The sequence below is a fragment of the Galeopterus variegatus genome, unplaced genomic scaffold (assembly GCF_000696425.1).
Source record: "Galeopterus variegatus unplaced genomic scaffold, G_variegatus-3.0.2 Scaffold844, whole genome shotgun sequence".
Classification (NCBI taxonomy): Eukaryota; Metazoa; Chordata; class Mammalia; order Dermoptera; family Cynocephalidae; genus Galeopterus; species Galeopterus variegatus.
The window spans coordinates 197477-219231 of NW_007726955.1; the positions used below are offsets into that span (position 1 = coordinate 197477).

General features: G+C 36.2%; 1 protein-coding gene across 1 annotated transcript in view; it reads left to right on the forward strand.

Moving 5' to 3' along the window:
• EEA1 (early endosome antigen 1) overlaps positions 1-21755 on the forward strand; it is a 136683-nt gene that overhangs the window by 57532 nt on the left and 57396 nt on the right. Inside the window, exons 5-11 of the mRNA XM_008572858.1 lie at positions 3637-3691; positions 3783-3848; positions 5472-5511; positions 6732-6845; positions 7455-7576; positions 8530-8685; positions 12111-12227. Of these exons, the coding sequence (XP_008571080.1) occupies positions 3637-3691; positions 3783-3848; positions 5472-5511; positions 6732-6845; positions 7455-7576; positions 8530-8685; positions 12111-12227 (670 nt within the window). The remainder of the gene's footprint in view (positions 1-3636; positions 3692-3782; positions 3849-5471; positions 5512-6731; positions 6846-7454; positions 7577-8529; positions 8686-12110; positions 12228-21755) is intronic.

The following is a 21755-nucleotide window of genomic DNA, read 5'->3' on the forward strand; positions in this document are numbered from 1 at the left end:
CTGACAAAGGATTAATATCCAGAATATACAAGGAACTGAAACAACTTTACAACAAAAAAACAAGTAACCCAATTAAAAAATGGGCAAAAGAGATAAATAGGCATTTCTCAAAGGAAGATATATGGATAGCCAACAGACACATGAAAAATGCTGAACATCACTCAGCATTCGGGAAATGCAAATCAAAACCACACTGAGATACCATCTCACCCCAGTTAGGATGGCTAATATCCAAAAGACTGTGAATGATAAACACTGGTGAGGTTGCAGAGAAAAAAGAACTCTCATACACTGTTGGTGGGACTGCTAAATGGTGCAGCCTCTATGGAAAATGATATGGAGGTTCCTCAAACAATTGCAGATAGACCTACCATATGACCTAGCTATCCCACTGCCTGGAATATACCCAGAGGAATGGAAATCATCAAGTTGAAGGTATACCTGTTCTCCAGTGTTCATTGCAGCACTATTTACAATAGCTAAGAGTTGGAACCAGCCCAAATGTTCATCATCAGATAAGTGGATACGGAAAATGTGGTATATCTACACAATGGAATAGTACTCTGCTATAAAAGAGAATGAAATACTGCCATTTGCAACAACATGGATAGACCTAGAGGGAATTATATTAAGTAAAACAAGTCAGGCACAGAAAGAGAAATATCACATGTTCTCACTTATTTGTGGAAGCTAAAAATAAATAAATACACAAATAAACTGGGGGGGGGGAGAGGGAAGAAGACACAACAATTACGATTACTTGAAGTTGATACGACAAGCGAACAGATATGAAGTTGTTGGGAGGGAGGAGGGAGGGAAGTTTCGGTAATGGGCCACAATAATCAACCACATTGTATACTGACAAAATAAAAAACAAAAAACAAAACAAAACAAAAGTGTCTGCAACCCTTCTGCCACATTGTATTGGTTAAATTAGACACAGGTCTGGCTCAGATTCAAAAGGCCAAGAAATAAACTTCGTTTTTCAGTGGAGCAGTGGATTTTGCATATATGAAGGGAAGAACTTGATGGCAGTCATCTTTGTAGACTACCTACTAAAACCTCTGCAAAATTTGACTCTTCTAGCTCTCTTTTGGTCTAGTCTTCTGAGACAACATACCATTGAGATCATTCTTTCTTGATCTGTTTTGTGTGCTGCTCTTCCTCCATATACAGTCAGCCCTCTGTATCTGAGGGTTCCACATCCACGGATTCATCCATTCATGGGTTGAAAGTATTCTGAAAAAAACAAATTGCATCTGTACTGAATTCATAAAGACTTTTTTTCTTGTCATTATTCCCTAAACAAAACAATGTAACAACTATTTATGTAGTATTTACATTGTTTTAGGTATTGTAAGTAATCTAGAGATGATTTAAAGTATATGAAAGGATGCGTATAGATTATATGCAAATACTACACCATTTTATATCAGAGACTTGAGCATCCACAGATCTTGGTATCCGAGGGAGGTCCTGTAACCAATCCTTCATGGATATTGAGGGATGACCATAATCTACCTGCAGTAATATCCACATACATAACTTCCTCCTAAACTACATCTCCAAACTAAAATTATCTTCCAAATTACCTACTAGGTATCTTCCCTTAGATGTTGTAAAGGCACCTTACCATTGATGTTTTAAGAACGGAGTTTATTATATATCCTTCTGAACTTGCTCCCTGTCTACAGTTACTTCTTCTGGTGAATGGCAGCGTTTTTCTCCACCCAGTAATTTAAGCCAGAAAATTGGGTGTTCATTTTTACATACCTGTCCCTGCCACCCCCATCTGATCTGTCACAAAGTTCAGTTAATTCTGTTTCCTTAACAGCTCTCTTTTCCTTTTTCATCCTCACTGCTACATCCTATTTTAGGTCTTGTCTTATGTGACTCAGAAATATTTTATAGTATTTATAGTCAGCTCTCTGCCTTTAGTCTTGTATTCCTCCAATTAATTCTTCATATTGCTGCCAGAATAATATTTTCAAAATGCAAATTTGATTGCTCTTGCTCTAAATAATTTTTACTGGTTTCTTATTTCTTATGGGATAGTTAACCGTGTGCTTATCCAAGTTTACTTCTTATTGTGTCTCCTCTTCCCATCTTCCTGCATCTTTCCAGTTTATGACAATTACATTCTACCCCTCTGTAACACATTGGATAACATGTGATTATGGGCAGGATGTGTCTTTTAAATCAAAAGTCTGCATGACTTGGGTAGTTCATGAAACCTTTTTCTTTTAAAGCTCTCTGTTCATCAGTTTACATATGAATTCCATCAACATTGGTGAAATATCTGAAACCTGATGCATTAGTGCTTTGTTTTAGATGAGATTTTAAAATATATAAATAGACAGTACAGGTTGAGTATCCCTTATCTGAAATGCTTGGGACCAGAAGTGTTTCGGATATTGAATTTTTTTGTATTTTGGAATATTTGCAGAATGCATCCTGATTGAGCATCCCTAATCTGAAAATCTGAAATCCAAAATGCTCCAATGGACATTTCCTTTGAGTGTCATGTCAGCACTCAAGAAGCTTTGGATTTTGGAGCATTTTGGATTCGGATTTTTAGATTAGGGTGCTCAAACTGTATAGACATAGTGCAAAATTCAAATGGTTCAAAAAGTTGTATGGTGAAAATTGAGCTCTTGCCACTCCTAACCCTTTAGTTCTTTTCATTAGTTTCCTGTCTGTTCTTTCACAGTCTACGCATATATATGCATATGCTTATATCCATATCCATATAAATAAATATATAAATATCTGTAATTACACAAAAAGTAGTAATTCTACATTGTTCTACCCCTTTTTCCTTCTGCCTGTATCTTACAGTTTCTTTTATATCAGTGCAGTTAGAGCTATTTCATTATTTTTAATGATAGCATGGAATTTTATCATTCTCCTGTTGATGAGTATTTAGGATATTTTCAGTGTTTTGCAATTACATATGATGTTGTAGCATATGTCTATGTGGAGATATCTATAAGATACATTTCAATCCAACAGAGAAAGATATACTTCTGACATCAGAATAATAATCTTAAATGTGTTTTCTTATGGAAGCTCTTTCCTGCATTAGAGCCTAGAGTGGTTGGCTTACTGTTCTTTGTCAGTCTGATTCTTACATGAGGGGAGCAGAATATTAGAAGATTCTCAGAGAGGAAAAGCATGTCAGACTCAGGAAGAGAAAGAAGCCAGTGTTGCCAGAGCTAAGTGAATGAGGGGAGAGTGATAAGGCAAGGACTAGATTGTGCAGATTTTATAGTTTCTGTTAATGATTTTAGATTTTATGCTAACTATAGAAGGAAGCCATTGATGCTTATTGTTGGTAAATTAATGGAAGATATTTTGCTTCTGGCTCAGGCACTTGACAGGCAGTTATTTATTTTCATGAGAAAATGTTTTTTCATTTATAAACAATAAGCTTTAGGAATAAAATTATTTTTCTACGTGTTTTATATATAGGCCATTATTCATAAAACCTTAGGAGTTTTTTTTTTTTTTTTTTTTTTCAAGAATCAAGAAAGCTACAATATTAATTTACGGTTACTAGCCATGATTCGTTAAGAGACCAGGTTGTTAATTAAAGGACATTACCTAATAATTTCTTTCCCCCCTATAAATGTTTAGAGATGATATAACACTACTGAGACAAGAGGTCCAAGACCTACAGGCTTCACTTAAGGTAAGAATAAAATTGATTATACTTGTTTATTTTCAGTGTTTCAGATAATAAATCTTTTAAAATTTGCTAATTAAAATTTATTTTTCATTAGGAAGAAAAATGGTACTCAGAAGAATTAAAGAAAGAACTAGAAAAATATCAAGGGCTGCAGCAGCAAGTAATTGCTTTTAAAAATATTTAAAGCATGTTTGTTAGTTATTTTCAGTGTTGAAAATTAAGCAAAGTACCACTTTTGTAAGTAGTTGGCCTGATATAAATAATGTCCTAATTTGTTTCTCTGTGTTCAATAGCCTACGGTATATGAGGAGTCTTCAAAAAGCTCATGGAAATATTCGTAGTATCTTTTTTTTTTTTTGGTGGCTGGCCAGTAAGAGCATCAGAACCCTTGACCTTGGTGTTACAACACCATGCTCTAACCAATTGTATTATCTTCTAATTGTATTTTGCCACGAACTTTTTGAAGTACCTTCATATATTTTTTGAAATTCTAATGAATGCAAAGAAATATATGGGATGCAAAGATGTAACTTCTTAAAGATGTTTCATTATGAATTGCTTACCTATCGATTTTTTTTTAATATGGGCTACCTTTTTCTAATTTTCTGGCAAATACCTAAATGGTTAACAATTATAGGTTCAAAAAGTAGTGAATCTCTTCAAAGCATTTGTGTTTGTGATAAACTAGAAATGACTAAAATGTCTATTGGTGGGGAAAGAAATATTATTAGCTATTTATTGCTTTATTAGTGATGACTGACATATGAATTCCATCAACATTGGTGAAATATCTGAAACCTGATGCATTAGTGCTTTGTTTTAGATGAGATTTTAAAATATATAAACTTTAGGTCTAATAGAGTTTGCTTTATAAATCTGGCTACTCCAACACTGGGGGAAGCACGTCTTTGTGGAAAGTAAAGTCTGATTAAAGTTTGAGGCATACTTTTATTTTTTTACAAGTGTTTTCTCAGGAGTGATCCATGACCACCAGTATCCCTCGCTGCTAGAGGGTTGTGCAAGTGTCAGTGGGCCAGACTTCAAAGTTCAGAGGCTAATAGGGTGTGTCCCTGTTGCAGCCTGAGCTGCAGGTCTTGGAGAAGTAGCTAACCGGGTACATGCTGCCGTAGCCTAAGCTCTCAAACTGTTTGTCAAACTCCTAATTAGGTTTATATGTATTTTTAAGTTCAGTAGTTAAGATTAGTAGCTCATATAAGGTCTGACATCGCATTCCTGAGGGGAGGGGAGTGGAAGTTCACTCCATGTTCTCACATATGGGGTCTGATGAGACATCACATGCTTGAGGGGTGGAGGGAGTACGTTCCAAGTTCTTATTACAGCAAAACATATTTCATTCACGTAGCAGACTATGTGAGTGTTTGAAGTAATTTCAATGCTAGATAAGTAAGACTGAATCTTACCTGCCGACTTAAGTATTTGTCTTAGAATCTATATTTATAATAGTAATAACTTATATCATTAATTTATTACTGAATTTATGGAATTTGATATGCCATCTATTGTAAGACCCATAATAATTTCATATATATTAACATACAAAAAATTGTATCTTAGAACCAATGAACTGCCCTTAGATCTTTATGCTTGTCTGCCTACTGCTACCTTACAGATCTGGAAGAATAGGAACTATCAAACTAATTTTGCCAAAATCTTGAAACTTACCTGACAGAATGTGGCTTTCAGAAATTTCTAACATTGACAATTGTCACAGTATTGTCTTTTCCTTTTAATGCATTTGTTTATGTCCTTTGTTTTCATTGAGGAGGCTAAACCTGATGGACTGTTGGCTGATTCATCAGCAGGTAACTTTAGTTAAAGCAGATATTATTTTCTTTATGTTTTTCTTTTTTCTCATTTTTTTTCCTTTTTTTTTTCTTTGATGCTTGCTAAATGAATTTTGTTTTGTGATAATACTTTATGGCTCTAAAACAGTGAAGACAATGGTCATATTCAAAGTTTAGAAAGTTACCTGTAGGGACGGCCTGTGGCTCACTTGGGAGAGTGTGGTGCTGATAATACCAAGGCTACAGGTTTGGATTCCTATATAGGGATAGCTGGTTGCTCACTTGGGAGAGCATGGTGCTGACAACACCAAGTCAAGGGTTAAGATCCCCTTACTGGTCATCTTTTTTTAAAAAAAGAAGAAAGTTACCTGTAAACCAAAAAACAAACAAACAAACAAACAAAAAACCAAAGGGCTGGCCAGTTAGCTCACTTAATTAGAGCACAGTGCTGATAACTAAGGTCAAGGGTTCAGATCCCTGAACAGTCCAGCTGCCAAAACAAACAAAAAAAGAGTTACTTGTGAACCTCATAATTTAATCAGTTAACTAAAATCTTTCTTAGTTTTAAAAAATTCATTCTATTCTAAAAGTGGAAATGAACTTCTGGAATATTACATTAATATGGTTGCTAAATGAAAATTTAAGTCTATATTAAAGAGTGATATAGTCTTGGTTCCTTGAAATAAATTGATGGAACTAGCATTTTTATAACTGTCTTTAACTGGAGGAATGCTCAATGAATAATCAAAATTATATTTTGAGGTTAGCTATTGCATTTAATTTCTCTCTGAAATCTTTTTTCTTTATGAAAATGAAGCATTAGGAGTTGACTGCATACTTGATCAATTTTTTAAAGGCCTTGATTCTTCGTAATTGTAATTTCATCTTGCTTGATGACTAATTTTATTAGAGGAGCTGAATATATTCTTTTTTGGTTGGTTGATAAATATAGGAAAATAATGAAATGTGAAATCAAAATAACTTTTAAACAAATTTTTATAGATTATTTGGGGGTGATTCTAAATATTCTTTTCATTTGTTTTATGATTGTAAATTATGATTTGTGACTTAAATGGATCAGATATGCTTAATCTTTGAAATGTGAAAATATTCTACTTGTAATTTAATAATACATTTATGTTGATTGTTTTAACTATTACAATGATTATGTTATAAGCAATAATAGTTTAGCATATGTAATTAACATTTTAGTTGAATAACTGCTACTTTTTTTGTAGAACTACAGTCTTTGGAACAACAATTAGAAGAAGCCCAAACAGAAAATTTTAATATTAAGCAAATGAAAGACTTATTTGAACAGAAAGCAGCTCAACTTGCTACTGAAATTGCAGGTAAATTGGATAAAAAATTTTCAGCCAGTAAGTCTCATTTACTTTTTGTTATTGTATATCCTAGAAATAAACATAGTATTTTAGTGTGATAAAGCATTTGTTATAGACTGTGGTAGTGATTAATGGAGTTTAGTGATATCAGAGTTGTTATATAAATTATTTTGTTTATTCTCCTGCCTCCTCCCTTCAAGGACTGATTTTTCTCTGTAGATTCTTCTTGAAATTTAGAGAAGATAAATTTTCTTTTGTGGATCCTCAAAAATTAAAAAGTAACATTTTAAAGAATTTAATTAAATAATATTGTATAGATTAAATGGTTATGCTATCAGTTACTTTTTTTAAAGTTAGGTGCATTTAGGTAAAATATTTTATGTGATTAAATATAAATTAAAATGCTAATTAATAATTTTGTTGGGTGAAATTTATATAGACAAAAACATTTGATTATTTTAAGTAATTTTATTGTATATATTTATGGTTATCTAAGGAATATAGGTTTGAATTAGAGTGATATACAGATATGGAGAGTAATGTACAGGAATTTATAATAATGTTCTTCCCTAAAGTTAAAACCATGAAACTAATATTTATATAACTGTCTTTAATTAGATATAAAGTCAAAATATGATGAAGAAAGGAGCCTTCGAGAAGCTGCTGAACAAAAAGTGTCACATCTGACAGAAGAATTAAGCAAAAAGGCAACTCTAATTGAAGATCTGAAGACTGAACTGGTAATTTAGAAATCATTTATTGGGATGTCTATTTTTATTTTTATTTTTTTATTTTTTGGGATATATTTTTATGCCTTTCTAAATTAAAAATGAAATACATACTCTGAAGAAAAATGTTAAAAAAATATAGTTTGAGTAAAGGAAGGAAATAAAAAATTTCCTATATTCTACTGCCTATGTATATATATTATATATGATTTTTAAAATAAAAATAGAATGTTATGATACATAACATACTACCTTAGCATTTTTGTTGAATCTATCTAAATATATCTGTCTTTTTAATAGTTTCCATATCTGCATCTCTGATCCTGACTTTCCCTTGCACTTTAGTTTTATAAATCGATCTACTTATAGGATACTTCTAATTGAATTTCTAGCTTTCATTTTGAATTCAACAAGTATAAAATCAAAGTCATCATATTTCCTTCATAACTGTATTTCTGTCATTGGTACCATACATGTTCGACACTTTCCCCAGGCCTAACAACCTTGGGTCTGTCCTTGACTTCTTTCCTTCCTTCTTTAGTACTCAATAAGTATATGAATAAATGAATCAATTATATCCAACCTGCTTCCTTACATCTGCTTCTTCCTTTTTATTACTGGTTTCCTAGGATAGAAAAAGAAGGAAGGTAGCATTTATGAAGTCATTGTTATGACCAGTGGATGTAGTTTGTGAAGGAAAGGAAAGCAAATAAAGCACTAAAGATAATTATGAATTTGCTAAATTACACCTTGAATGATAATTCTATTAAGTATGAGATAGAATGGGAAGGTGAAGTGGCTTATGGCGGGGGTGGTGGTAAGATATCAGTGTTTGATATTTGGAGTCCAAAAATTGATGTTAAGGACTGTTTTCAATTTGATTTCTTTGTAATGAAACCATTCTAAAAATGTATATTATTTTAGTTTTTCATTGTAATTTTTAGTTAAAATGTGTTGCTTCCCAGCTTCAGAGACCTGGTATAGAAGATGTTGCTGTACTGAAGAAAGAATTGGTCCAAGTTCAAACACTAATGGATAACATGACCTTGGAACGTGAGAGAGAATCTGAAAAGCTCAAAGATGAGTGTAAAAAGTTACAAGTAGAATATGCTAACTCAGAGGTAATGAAGTTCAGTATACTTAAATATGATTGATATCAGCTTTTATTGTGCATGCTGTTGAGTGAAGCCAGGATTTGAGATTTTTCAGAGTGGCCCATCAAAAGTTTTTGCCTGCCTTTCATTTGATCTGAGTAATATTTGTCTATAGTCAATGCGGTCTTATAGTCACTATGTTTTACTTTCACTTTATAAAGCCAGATATACAGAGAGGAATGTTTGCATAAAAGATTATTATTCTGTTTAATAAATGATGTGTATTGCAGAGAGATGATATTTAAATTAAATGTACTCAAGGCTAGTTGATAAATGGTAGTTGAGTTTATCTCAATTTGGTAGGAGTAAGGAAGAATAGTATCATTTTCTACAATTATATTACCAATGTTGTTTAGAAAAAAATATTTAGGAAAGACTTGTTTTATGATAAACTTATTTCTAATTGATAGACATTGAATTATGTAGTTGAAAGAAGTCTTAGAAATGATCTAGTCTAACACTCCATCCAGGATTTCCCATTATAGCAACCCTGATAAGTGATCCACAGCTCTTGCTAGCTGGTGTAGGGTGTCCATATTTCTTCCTAAGTTAGCCATTCTGTTGGGTTGACGTTTGTTTCGCTGTAATTTACATGCGCTGGTTCTAGTTCTCTCCTCAGGAATTCATAGAATAAGTCGTTCTTCTTTTCACATGAGATATTTGAAGATTGTGTGTGTGTGTGTGTAAACTTGAACATAGTGGAAAATACATGAATATTTAAACATTTTCTTCTTTGAAGGATATAAAGTATATATATGTATCTTAATATATCAGTTCTTATATGTGATATTGAAACACTGTGTATAAGGTGTAACTATAAAGTTATGTGACAGATTGCCTTCCATTGTACCAGAATTGGTACATTTAAATGAGTGTTTTCCTTAATAGGTCAGGGCATGCATATATGCCAGACATGCTGCCATTACTAAAAAACGTGTTTTTTTTTTTTTTATGGTTGGCTTGTATGGGGATCTGAACCTTTAACCTTGGTGTTATAACACTGCACTCTAACCAACTGAGCTAAACAACCAGCCCCTAAAAACATTTTTGGAACTTATTTTAATTGACTTTAAGTAAGTTTGGAAAACACTCAAAAAACTAGTTTTATTAATTTATGGTCATTAAAATAAAATAAGCCCCAGTGTTTGATCATTCAGTTCGATTATTTACCTTGTTTACCAGGTGGTTTCCAAAATTTAAAACCAAACCCACCTAAAATGCATGAAGATATACCACCAGAGATAATTCTTTTCAAAAAATAAGTTCCACACCTTCTGGAAGGGTTTCCAAAAGAGGAGTAGTAAAAGATCTCTTGAGCAATAGCACTATTGTCACAATAAATTAGTAGCCTTCTAAGGTTTCTCCCTTGAAGATGAAAGGACTTATTTGTAATACATGATATGTATAACTATTAATGTGTTTATTAAGAAAAGCATTTTAAATCTATATCTTGTTCATATTATAAAGTTTTTTCAGTAATAAAGAATATAGACAATGGAAATTATTTTAACTTTAGGAATGTAAAAAGTAAAGCCAGTGAACAATATTAGAAAGAGAGTTCTTTTGTTAATGTCATTTTCAGGAAACTATACCTAAATAGCAGTACTTAGTCTTTCTGTCTAATGTTTGAGCTTTGATGTAGGAAGTTTGTATTTCCAGGATCTTTGTTTAACTTTCTTTCTCTTATATATACATTTTAAATGATTAAACTGTTGTTTTAATAATAAATATTAATTTTCATGTTTTTCTTAAATGTTAAAATGCATTAAAGTACATTCATGTCCAGCTATCATACCTGACCATAGAGTGATCTAGCTTAATGAAACTACATATAGCTTTAGTTTGGTAGCTTCTTTGGACAAATACATTTTCATTACAGTCAGAAAGGTAATTTACCAAGACCAAACTCTGTGTTGCATGTTGGCATATACATGCCTTAAAGTAAAAGTTTATGTTTAAATTCAGGATGATTAAAATACAGAGTTTCAAAATCAATATGAGTGAGTTTATTTTATTTTATTTTATATTTGGTGGTTGGCTGGCATGGGGATCTGAACCCATGACTTTGCTGTTATAAGGCTGTGCTCTAATTGATGCCGGAGGAGAGTGTCTAGGGATGCCCAATAGATAGTTGGCCTCAATCCACACCATCCTCTTAACAGGTTCTTCTTGACTCTGCCACAGGAAAGAATTCAAGAGTAGAATCCCAGTAGAAGAGGAAAACAGGTTTAATGTAACACATAAGAAGTACAGATTTCACAGAGAGAGTGCAGCCTAGCTCCAGAGACTGAGCAGGGCCCATACCAAGTTTAACACAAAAGTAAGAAGTAGACACTTAAAGTTTAGTACAGAGGGCAGGCTGTCTCAAGAGAGTGAGTACTCACTTTGTGAAAGTAAGTTTGATACAAAAAGAAAGCATACACACCTCAGCTGGTAAAGTGCCGGTTGGTCCCAGGAAGGTGAGCAACCCTGTCTTGTGCTGGGATTCTACTTTTGTAGTTTCTCTATCTAATACGTATTCATGCTACCTAATGAATATTCAACTAAGGGTATGGTTCCAAGTTATGTAACGTAATCTTGTACATGCCCAGTTGGTCTCCTTTTAGGGCATGTTTATTGGTCAAATTCTATCACATGCACTAGACATATTCAAGAATATTTTGTGCTCTTTAGCATCTCTAGTGGAAGGTCATTCAAAGGATAAATTCCAGTTTAGTGAACATGCTGACTATTAGGGTTTTATAACCCCTTTCTACCGAACATGAGGTCTCAATTTCCCCATGTTGGTGCCCAAAACAGGTCCAACAAGCAACAGTAACTCTCCTCTAGGGGATGCCTTAGAGGAAGGACCAGAGACTTTGGGGTATGGCTTGAAACTGATAGGTATGTCCTGAAACCCAAACCCAAGGAAACTGATCACTTCCTATCTCATAAGCAACAGACTTAACCAGTCAGCCTTAATCATTGCTTTTTTTTTTTCTTTGGATGGCTGCCCAGTATGGGGACCCCAATCCCTGACCTTGGGGTTATATGGCTGCACTCTAACCAACTGAGTTAACTGGACAGCCCCCTCAAAGCCAATAAGTTCAAGTTTGTAGTTTGATGCTTACTTCAGACACAAAGTGGGATGTCAACTTTTCATTTTGTGTGTTATTAAATAAATGAAGTTGTGCATCTTGGATAAATTTTAAAAGTTAGCTAATAAAAGTGTGAGGTGGCAGTAGAGATGGTTGGATTAAAGAACCTGTTTGAAAGTTCCAAAGATTATTTCAGTTTAGCAACAACAAAAATAAAAATCTATGTAATCTTAAAACCTTTGTATACTTCCATTTTCTTATTCATTTTAGTCCATTCTAACTTTTATTTATTTATTTATTTGTTTGTTTCTTTAGGCCACAATAAGCCAGCTAAGGAGTGAACTTGCCAAAGGCCCCCAGGAAGTTGCTGTATATGTGCAGGAACTGCAGAAACTTAAAAGTTCAGTTAATGAATTAACACAAAAAAATCAGGTGAGAATTTTAAAGCTACATATAGTGGTTAATTGGCTTTATATATCTTACATTTTAATCTTGTGTATTTTATTTATATATTGGCACAATACAGTATGACTTATTCTGTATTTTCTTTTTAGTGGTGTTCATTCCCATTGTTGCAAAAATCAATCTTCAGAATGCTTTTCATGTACAAAACTGAAACTCTGTATCCATTAAACAACAACTCCCTATTTCTCCCTCCCCTCAGCTCCTGCCAACCAGCATTCTACTTCCTATTTCCATGAATTTGACTATTCTAGGTGCCTCATACAGGTGGAATCATACAGTATTTGTCCTTTTGTGACTGCTTATTTCACTTAATATAATGTCCTCGAGGTTCAACCGTGTTGTAGATTGTGTCAGAATCTCCTTTTTAATGCAGAATAGTGTATCGTTTTATGTATATACCATACTATTGATACTGGAGGAGAGGGACTGGGGAGGCCCAATAGCCAGCCTCAACCCACTCTGTCCTCTTAGCAGATTCTTGACTTTGTCACAGGAAAGAATTCAAGAGCAGAGTCAGATCAGAAAGTGAGAATAGGTTTAAAGTAATGAATAAGAGATACAGATTTCATAGGAGAGTGTGTAGCTGAGCTCCGGAGACTGAACAGGGCCCACCAAATTTAACATAAAAGTAAGAAATATACACACTTAAAGTTTAGTACAGAGTGCAGGCTGGCTCGAGAGTGAGCAGCCACCTGCTAAAAGTAAGCTTAACACAAAAGTAAAGCATACACATCTCAGCCAGCAAAGTGCAGGTTGGCCCCAGGAAAATGAGCAACAACCCTACCTCTTACTGGTATTCTACTTTTATGATTTTGCTGTCTAATACACGCTCATGATACCTAACGAATGTTCAACTTAAGGGGGTGGTTCCCAGTTATGTAACATAGTCTTGCACGTGCTCAGTTGGTCTCCTGTTAGGGCATGTTCATTGGTCAAATTGTATCACATGCACCAGACATATTCAAGAATATTCTGTGCTCTTTAGTGCCTCCAGTGGAAGGTCATTCAAAGGATAACTCCTTTCCACTGAACATGTTCAGTCACTGGGGTCATATAAGCCTGTATAAATTCTTTTTATTGAACATGCTCAGCTAGTTGTTATATCACTCCTTTCTAATGAGCATGCTCAGCCACTGGATTTGCATAAGTCCACCCCTTGTGGTCTCAGTCTCCCTGTGTTGCTACTGAAAATAGGTCCAATAAGCAACATAAACTCTCCTCTAGGGGAGGGCCTAACGAAGGGGCTTGAGACCTTGGGGAGGGGCTTGAGACCCAGAGATGTGTCCTGAAACCTGAACCCATGGAAGCTGAGCATCTCCTGTCTCGCTATTAATATATCTATTTGTAGACACTTGGGTTGCTTCCATCTTTTGGCTATTGTGAATAATGCTGTTCTGAACATAGGTGTACAGATGTCTCTTTGTGACCTTGCTTTCAATTCTTTTGGGTTTATACCCAGAAGGAGAATTGTTTTATACTCAGAAGTAGAATTACCATATTAATATGGTAATTCTATTTAATTTTTTGAGGAACCATTGTACTGATTTACATAGTGTCTGTACCCTTTCACATTTCTACTAACAGTGCACAAGGATTCCAGTTTCTCCACATCCTCACCAACACTTGTTTTTTCCTTTTCCTTTTTCTTTTTTTGAGAGTAGCCATTTTAATGAATGTAAGGTGGTATCTCATTGTGGTTTTGATTTGCACATGCCTAGTGAATAGGATGTTGAGTATCTTTTCATATGCTTGTTGACCATATAATTTTAACTGTGTCTTTTGTTGTTGAGTTTTAGTTCTTTATTTTTTTTTCCGACCAGTAAGGGGATTGCAACCCTCGGCATGATGTGGTCCGCACCATGCTCAGCCAGTGAGCGCACTGGCCATCTCTATAAAGGATCTGAACCCCAGCCTTGGTGCTACTAGCGCCGCACTCTCCCAAGGGAGCCACAGGGCTAGCCCTTAGTTCTTTATATATTCTGGATATTAACCTCTTATCAGATATATAATTTGAAAGTATTTTATATCATTCTCTAGGTTGCCTTTTCACTGTGTTATTGTGTCGTTTGCAGAGAAATTTTAAGTTTTGATGTAGTCTAATTTATCTACTTTTACTTTTGTTACCTGTACTTTTGGTTTCATATCTAAGAAATTATTGCCAAATCCAGTGTCATGAAGCTTTTCCCCTATGTTTTCTTTTAAGAGTTTTATAGTTTTAGATCTTATGTTTAGGTCTGATCCAATATGAGTTGTTTCATTTTTTTTGCATACAGGTGTCTATTTTTCCAAGCAACATTTGTTAAAAGTCTATCCTTTTCCCATTGAATGGTCATGATCCCCTTGTCAAAAATTAGTTGACCGTTATCTTAATCTGTTTGGGCTCCTGTAACAAAATACTATAAACTAGATAGCTTATAAACAACAGAATTTTATTTTTTACTGTTTTGGAAGCGACGAAGTTCAAGATTAAGGCACCAGCAGATTTGGTGTCTAGGGAGGGCCCACTTTCTGATTATTAGACAGTGCCTTCTCACTGTGTCCTCACATGGTGGAAAGGCTGAGGGATCTCTCTGGGCCTCTTTTACAAAGGCATTAAACCTATTTATGAGAGCTCTATCCTCATGACCTAATCACCTCTCAAAGACCCCATCTTCTAATACCATCTCTGTGGGGTTAGGATTTCAATATATGAATTTTGGGGGGACACATTCAGACCATAGCAACCTTTATATGCAAAGGTTTATTTCTGGGCTCTCTAGTCTGTTCTGTTGGTCCATATGTCTGTGTTATGCCAGTATCACACTGTTTTGATTACTGGAGATTTGTAATAAGTTTTGAAATCAGGAAGTGTGAGATCTCCAACTTTGTTCTTTATTCTGTGTTTTTTACTGTTAATATTTTCTGCCTGATTCTTCATAAAAGAGTAACAGATAGTACTTAGTTTGGGGGCAGGGGTGGTATTGGTATTATTACTTTTCTTCCATGTCTTTACTTTTTTAGTGGTGGGGGAGTAGAGAATTATTAAACTCTTTTATTCAAAGATGTGGTGAATGTGTTGGCTTTGCTTTAATAATTTGAACCTAATATTTTGATGAAATATAACAAGGAAAAAATCGAGAGAGAAAAGAACATGGTAGGAGGGAAAAATATAAATATGATTGGCTGTAAATATGAAGCCTCCTGCCAACAGCCCAGTGAATGAGCTTGGAAGCAGATTCTCCAACCCCAGTCAAGTCTTCAGAAACTGTAGCTCTGGCCAACGGCTTATTACAACCTCATGAGAGATCCCAAGTGAACCACCCAGTTAAGATGCTTCTGGATTCCTGCCTCTCATAAAGTATGTGAGATAATACATACTGTTTTAACTTGCTGTTGCTACATTTCAGGGTAATTTGTTTCTTGTGCCCTTGGCCAGAAGTTCTCTTTACTTTCTGAAAGTCATTCAGGGCTCCAAAGAGCTTCTTTTTAAGGGGAAGAGGGTTATGTCTATGGACACTTACCATATTAGAAATTAAAAAAGAAATTTTAAAAGTAATTTACTTGTATTAATTTATTTTTAAAAACATTAAACCATTAAATATTAAAAACATAACATCTCTTATGAAATTGACTTTTTCAAAGTAAAAGAATTCAGTGAGAATAGTGATGTTTTACATTTTTGCAAGCCTCTTTAATTTAAGCCTGCCTTACAGACAGATAGGTTCTCATACAAGTATCTACTTTTACATTCAATCTGTTGTGATGTGGTTGAAGTATAGAAGAATATTCAGTCTCACAGATTTATAGATGGAAAAAGGAGAAATATTTTAATAGCTTTTTCAAAAAATTGTGGCTTTTTAAATTTGATACTATACTAAAACTTCATAAATGATAGTTTCTCATGAGTTAGTTATTATATAGAATGTGAAACAATATGAATGAACTTTTCATACCCTGTAACATTAAAATGCCTTTGGTCTATCTTTTCTTTTGAGTGGATCTTTCCCTGTGCATGATTTTGTAACCTCATGCATTAGTCATATGGAAAATATTGGTTCACTGAGTTATTCACATCTTTTAAATGTTGACACATTTCATTGTACAATATAAAAACAATCACATTTGAGATTCCCATCAATCTGAGAAAAGGCTTTGAGTATGAGGAAGCTGTCAAACGAGTGGAGGTGGATACATGTTTTCCAAAATTCTAAGCTTCATTTGAAAGCCTGGCTTTTATCACTGGCAACAAATACTATCAATTCCATTCCTTGAAGTAATAGGTTCTCTTCCTACTCAAGTCTGAATAATCATAGTTTGTCTGTCATTCTTTCCACTAAAAATGGTGTTTCATAAAAAAAAGTGGCTAGTTCAGTTTATAACTCAATCACATGAGTGCTTTACTTCATGACAACTATATTATGCTTTGGTATGCAAGAGCAGTAGTTTATATATACTTCTATTTTTTCAGTTTTTCTTTTTCCTTGCTACTACAAATATTATGGCTATGTACATTCATATACAAATCTTATGCATTTATGCAGGAATTTCTCTATGTTACATACTTCCAAGTAAAATTGTTGTGTCGTAGGGTATACACATGCTCAAATTTACTAGGTGACCACACATTATTTTCCAAAGTAATTATACCAGTTTGCCATTGCCCATTTGTCTGTCAACTCTTGGTGCTGACTGATTTTAAAAATTTAATCTTCTTCTGTGGCTGTACCTTTCCCTAGTAAACCTCTGTATCCTCACTGCAATTTAAAAACTATTCTTCTGTGGCTGTAGCTTTCCCTAGTAAACCTCTATATCCTTGCTGCCCCCCTCCCCAATTTTTTTCTCCTGTCAAACTATACATAGAAAACTTCTATATCACAATTTAGTTTTGTCTTTATCCCTCAGTTTGATTTTTAATTTCTTTAGACCCAGAAGATACCTTCTATCTACTGGAAACTGAACAGGATATGTAGAGTAGCAGTTTGCAGGCAATGGGTGTTTATGATCAGAGTAATTTATTATGTTTTTTAAAAAATTTTTTTATTGAATCAAAATTGATTATACAAATTTTTGGGGTTCAACATTGAGATATATTGATCAAATCAATATTACTGGCTTATATATTGTTACAAATCGTAATTATTCTTTATGCCCCTTGTCCAATCTCTCCCCGTCCCCCTCTCGTTCCCCCTTCCCCATTCTAATTACCCTAGATTTCTTCTCTCCTTCTGAAAGAATAATGGTTACTCAATTGATTTGTTGCCTAGATAATCTGTCCAATGCTGAGAGGTGTGATCAGGTCCCCCAATATTATCATAGAGCAGGTGCTTCTTCTGTCACTCTGAAATGGGCTTTGTGGAGAGAGACATCCTCTTCTTCTTTTTTTTTTTATCTCTGCTGGTGACCCTCCTTGTGTCAGGTGGACCATCTGTGTGGTGGCTGTGGCATCTAGCTGCTTTCGCAGCAGCCATGGTTATAGTGGTGGCTGTGTTGGGCCACCCACATGGAGGTGATGTTTTTGGCATGCTCTTTTGTGCTGGCAGTGGGCCTGGTTGTGGGGAGTATCCAGTCACCAGCTGCATGCTTCAGGTCCCTGGGTGGGCCCCGAGGTGCTGGTGCAGTGTACCTGGTTATGGGAGGGGGGTCTGGTCTCCAGCTCCATACTTTGGGTACCTGGGCAGGGCCCCAAAGCCCTGGTGGTGTGCCTGGTTGTAGGGGGGGGGGTCTGGTTCCCTTCTCCATGCCTCGGGTCCCTGGGAAGGCGCCAAGATGCTGGCGTGGTGTGCCTGGTTGTGGGAGGAGGGGTACAGTCTTCTTCTCAATGCCTTGGGTCCCCGGGCAGTCCCCAGGCACTGGTGCAGTGTGCTTGGTTGTGGAAGGGGGCTCCAGTCCCCTTCTCCATGACTTGGGTCCCCAGGTGGGCCCCAAGATGCTGGCACAGTGTGCCTGGTTGTGGGAGGGGGGGGTCCAGTCCCCTTCTCCATGACTTGGGTCCCCAGGCAAGCCCCAAGGCGCTGTCATGGTGTGCCTGGTTGTGTGTGGGGGGGTCTGGTCCCCTTCTCCATGCCCAGGCCCCCAGGTGGGGCCCTGAGGTGCTGGCGGTGTGCCTGATTGTGGGCTGGCAGTCTGACCCTGGTTGCATGTCCGGGCCCCTGGGCAGGCCCTGAGGAACTGGTGGTATGCCTGGATGTGGGAGTGGAGTCTGGTCCCTGGCTCCAAGCCTTGTTTTCCCGGGTGGACCCCTGTCATATCTCCCAGGGTGACGGAGACACAAAGGATTACTCAAAGCCCATTTCTTCTGAACAGTGAGAAGCCCCAAAGGGGTTAATTTTCCAGGAACCCTCAAGAGAGTAGCATTCCTCAGAAAATAACACTGAAGTAGGGTTCTCTCTCAGTATTTCTTCTCCAGGCCAGAAAGTTACAGAAAAGGAACATAGGTGGTTACAAAAAGAACAGTAAGGTAATTGTCATGGCAACAATAATTAGATTTAGCTGCAACAAGGACATCTGCCCTTAGAGCCAGCAATTTTTCTTTGTAACAATTCTTTATCTATAACAGAGACTTTAGCCCGGGGAAAGGTTCCTGTCTTTTGCAAGCTTAACGCTTCTATGTGTAGTTTTAAAAAGTTAGGCTATATCTGAAACTACAGGGCCTTGGAAGCTAGACCCTGTGAAATACATTTGCTTTATAAGTGTTAGTATCCTCCACAGGACCCCGAGGTGCTAGTGGTGTGAATGGTTTTGGGCAGGGGTCTGGTCCCTGGGTCCAGCCTCATGTCCCCTGGCAGGCCCTAAGGTGCTGGTGGTGTGCCTGGGCGGAAACTAATTTTTTGTCCTTTGCTTACTTCTAAAATTGGGGAACTTCCTGTGGGAACCAGTACTTGAGCTGTGTGGTTGAGCTAAATTGCTGTTTTGCTGCTGTTTCCCTAGGGAAGGGTTTTTGTGCAGTTCATGGTTTAATGGTTGACCTTACAGTTACTCCTGGCTCTCCAGATACCAGGTGCACCTGGGTTGTGTAGAAACTCTGATCTGGGCCTGAGTTTTTTGATCAAACTGCACCCCATGCAATTCTGCATTCCTGACCAGTCTCCTCTGAGTGGTCCTGTGCTGATTGAGGGGCAGATCAGCTGTCCTTGCTGTGTCCCAGTGTTCTCCTGGTGGTCCTGTCTCCCCCACCACCCATACTTCAAACACTTCCCATGGGACAAGCCCTGCGCTGGTCCCCTGTGATGACTCACCAGTCTCTGGATGGCTCCCCTTTTTCAGTTCTGTCTCCTTACTCCTGCGTGGGTCCACGGGAACCCTGTTAGTGGTCTTGCTGTCCTGGGGGCCACTGAGGCCCTCTTCTCCCCTGCCGCCTCCAAGTAACTCCATCCAAATGGCACAGCTGTGGCTTCTGCAGGCTTCTGCTCCATGCCCTTAGCAGTTGCAGCCTTAAAGTGGCCACGGCCTGAAACACTCAGAGCAGTTTTTTTTCTTCTCATTGTGATTTCTCCCACCTTCATGAACTCTGTAGGTCTCTCTTCCTCTTCCCCTGAGCTCCAGTGGCCCTAGCTTGGCTGATGTTACATTTTTATATTTATAAAAACTATACATTTTATATAGTTGTAAATTGTTTGATTTATGGGAGAGAGTGATGCTGTGGGCCGTCTATTCTGCCATCTTGACCGGAACTCTATTATGTATTTTTGAAACATTAAGTTACTAATAAAGGATATGATTTCATAGCTGAAGTATACAGCTAAATACTGAGGCACAGATTGTATATATATATATATATATATATATATATATTTATACAGACATACGAGGATACTTCAAAAAGTTCATGGAAAAATGGAATGAAAGATAATATAAATCTTTTCATGAACTTTTTGAAGTACCCTCTTACACACACACATTATTGAAGGATGTACTATGGCTCTTTTATGGGTAATACATAGAATCAGAATGTTTTAGTGTGGTAAACTTGGACATTTTTGATTAGGGAATAATAGCATCTTCTACTAACCTTTTTTTTTTTCTGGTGGCTGGCCCATAAGGGGTCTAAGTCTTTGACCTTGGTGTTACCAGCACCATCCTCTAACCGAGTGAGGAACTGGCTGGCCCTCTTCTACTATGCCTTACACGAGTATAACACTTCAGAAAAAAAATTTTATTGTGTTTCCCTATTTAGGATTTGATCACCAATCAGAGCAGAGTTGCATCAGCCTTTTCTTATCATCCTCACTATCTGCCTCTTTACCCCTCCTCACCCCATGTCTTTGGCAAACCATCATCCTTGACAGTGGTGATATCCAAGTGTTTTGAATTTTGAAATCTCTGTACATGGTCTTTTGAAGGCCATTACATAAAATGCCTTGGGCAGCTTTTGTGAGTCACTGGCAGAATCAATGTGGTTAGGTAATATTGTAATATGTTATGGATGGAAAAGATCATTGCTTTTGTGTAATGTAAAGGTTTTCTAAACCAGTGTTTTATAATTACTGGCCTTGAAAACTTAAAAACAAAATGGGACAGCTGAAGAAGTTTCCTTAGTTTCTCATAAAAATCATACTCTGACATTTAAACAAAACCCTGCGGCTCAATTTAGTTATTTCCATGTAAATTCTGAACAAAATCATATTGCTTATCTAAGGTCACTGATAAAATATAGGTCATTGTAAGACACTGCATTATTTTTTGGGTCTCACCTGTCACCCCCTTTCCATCCTTATTGTTTTCCCTTTTCAACAGTCCCCGTCTTAAGGTGCTCATAGGCCAAAGTGGGAGCAAGATGTGGCAAGTATTTATTATACTCCTGTGTGTTACCATTGCATTGCAAGGTAGTATATTGATATGAACACTATAGTACAGTAGTTAAAGGCATGTTTAAATACCAGCTTTGCTACTTACTGGCTGTGACACTCAACTTCTCAAAGTCTGTTTCCTCTTCTGTTAAGAAGTACTATTATACCCATTTGCCTCTTAGGACTGATATGAACATTAAATAAATTAATATATGTTAAAGTCTTATTTGGCTTTTAGTAAACACCTAAGTGAATGTTGATTGTTGTTTTGTTGTTTTTGTTTGCTAAGTGTTGTGATACTGGGTCAAGAACAAGGTAGAAGTTTTCCTAACTTAGGAACACTTTGCCTACTAAATCAGGAAAGGCTTTTTAGTTGAGCCTTTAAAAATGCTAAGGAGCATTTTACATGGCAGAGGGGTTAATGGCATTTCATTTTGAGGGTTAGATGTACAAAAGACATGAAACCACATAAGAGCATGTATATCTCATAAAATATTTGTTCTTTCTCACCAAGCTGTTTTGAAGAACCAATGAGATGAGATCTCTGAAACCACTTTGTAAGCTATAAAGCATTAAAAAATGTCTTTCTTTTTGCCTTTGTTCTCATTACCTGCACAAAGTGTATCATTGTTCTCAATGCTGCTTTTCTGTAGTATATTTCTATTTGATAATTTACATTAACTCACTTTTTTCTCAGACAAGCATTCAAGAGCTTTTACTGCTGCCTTCC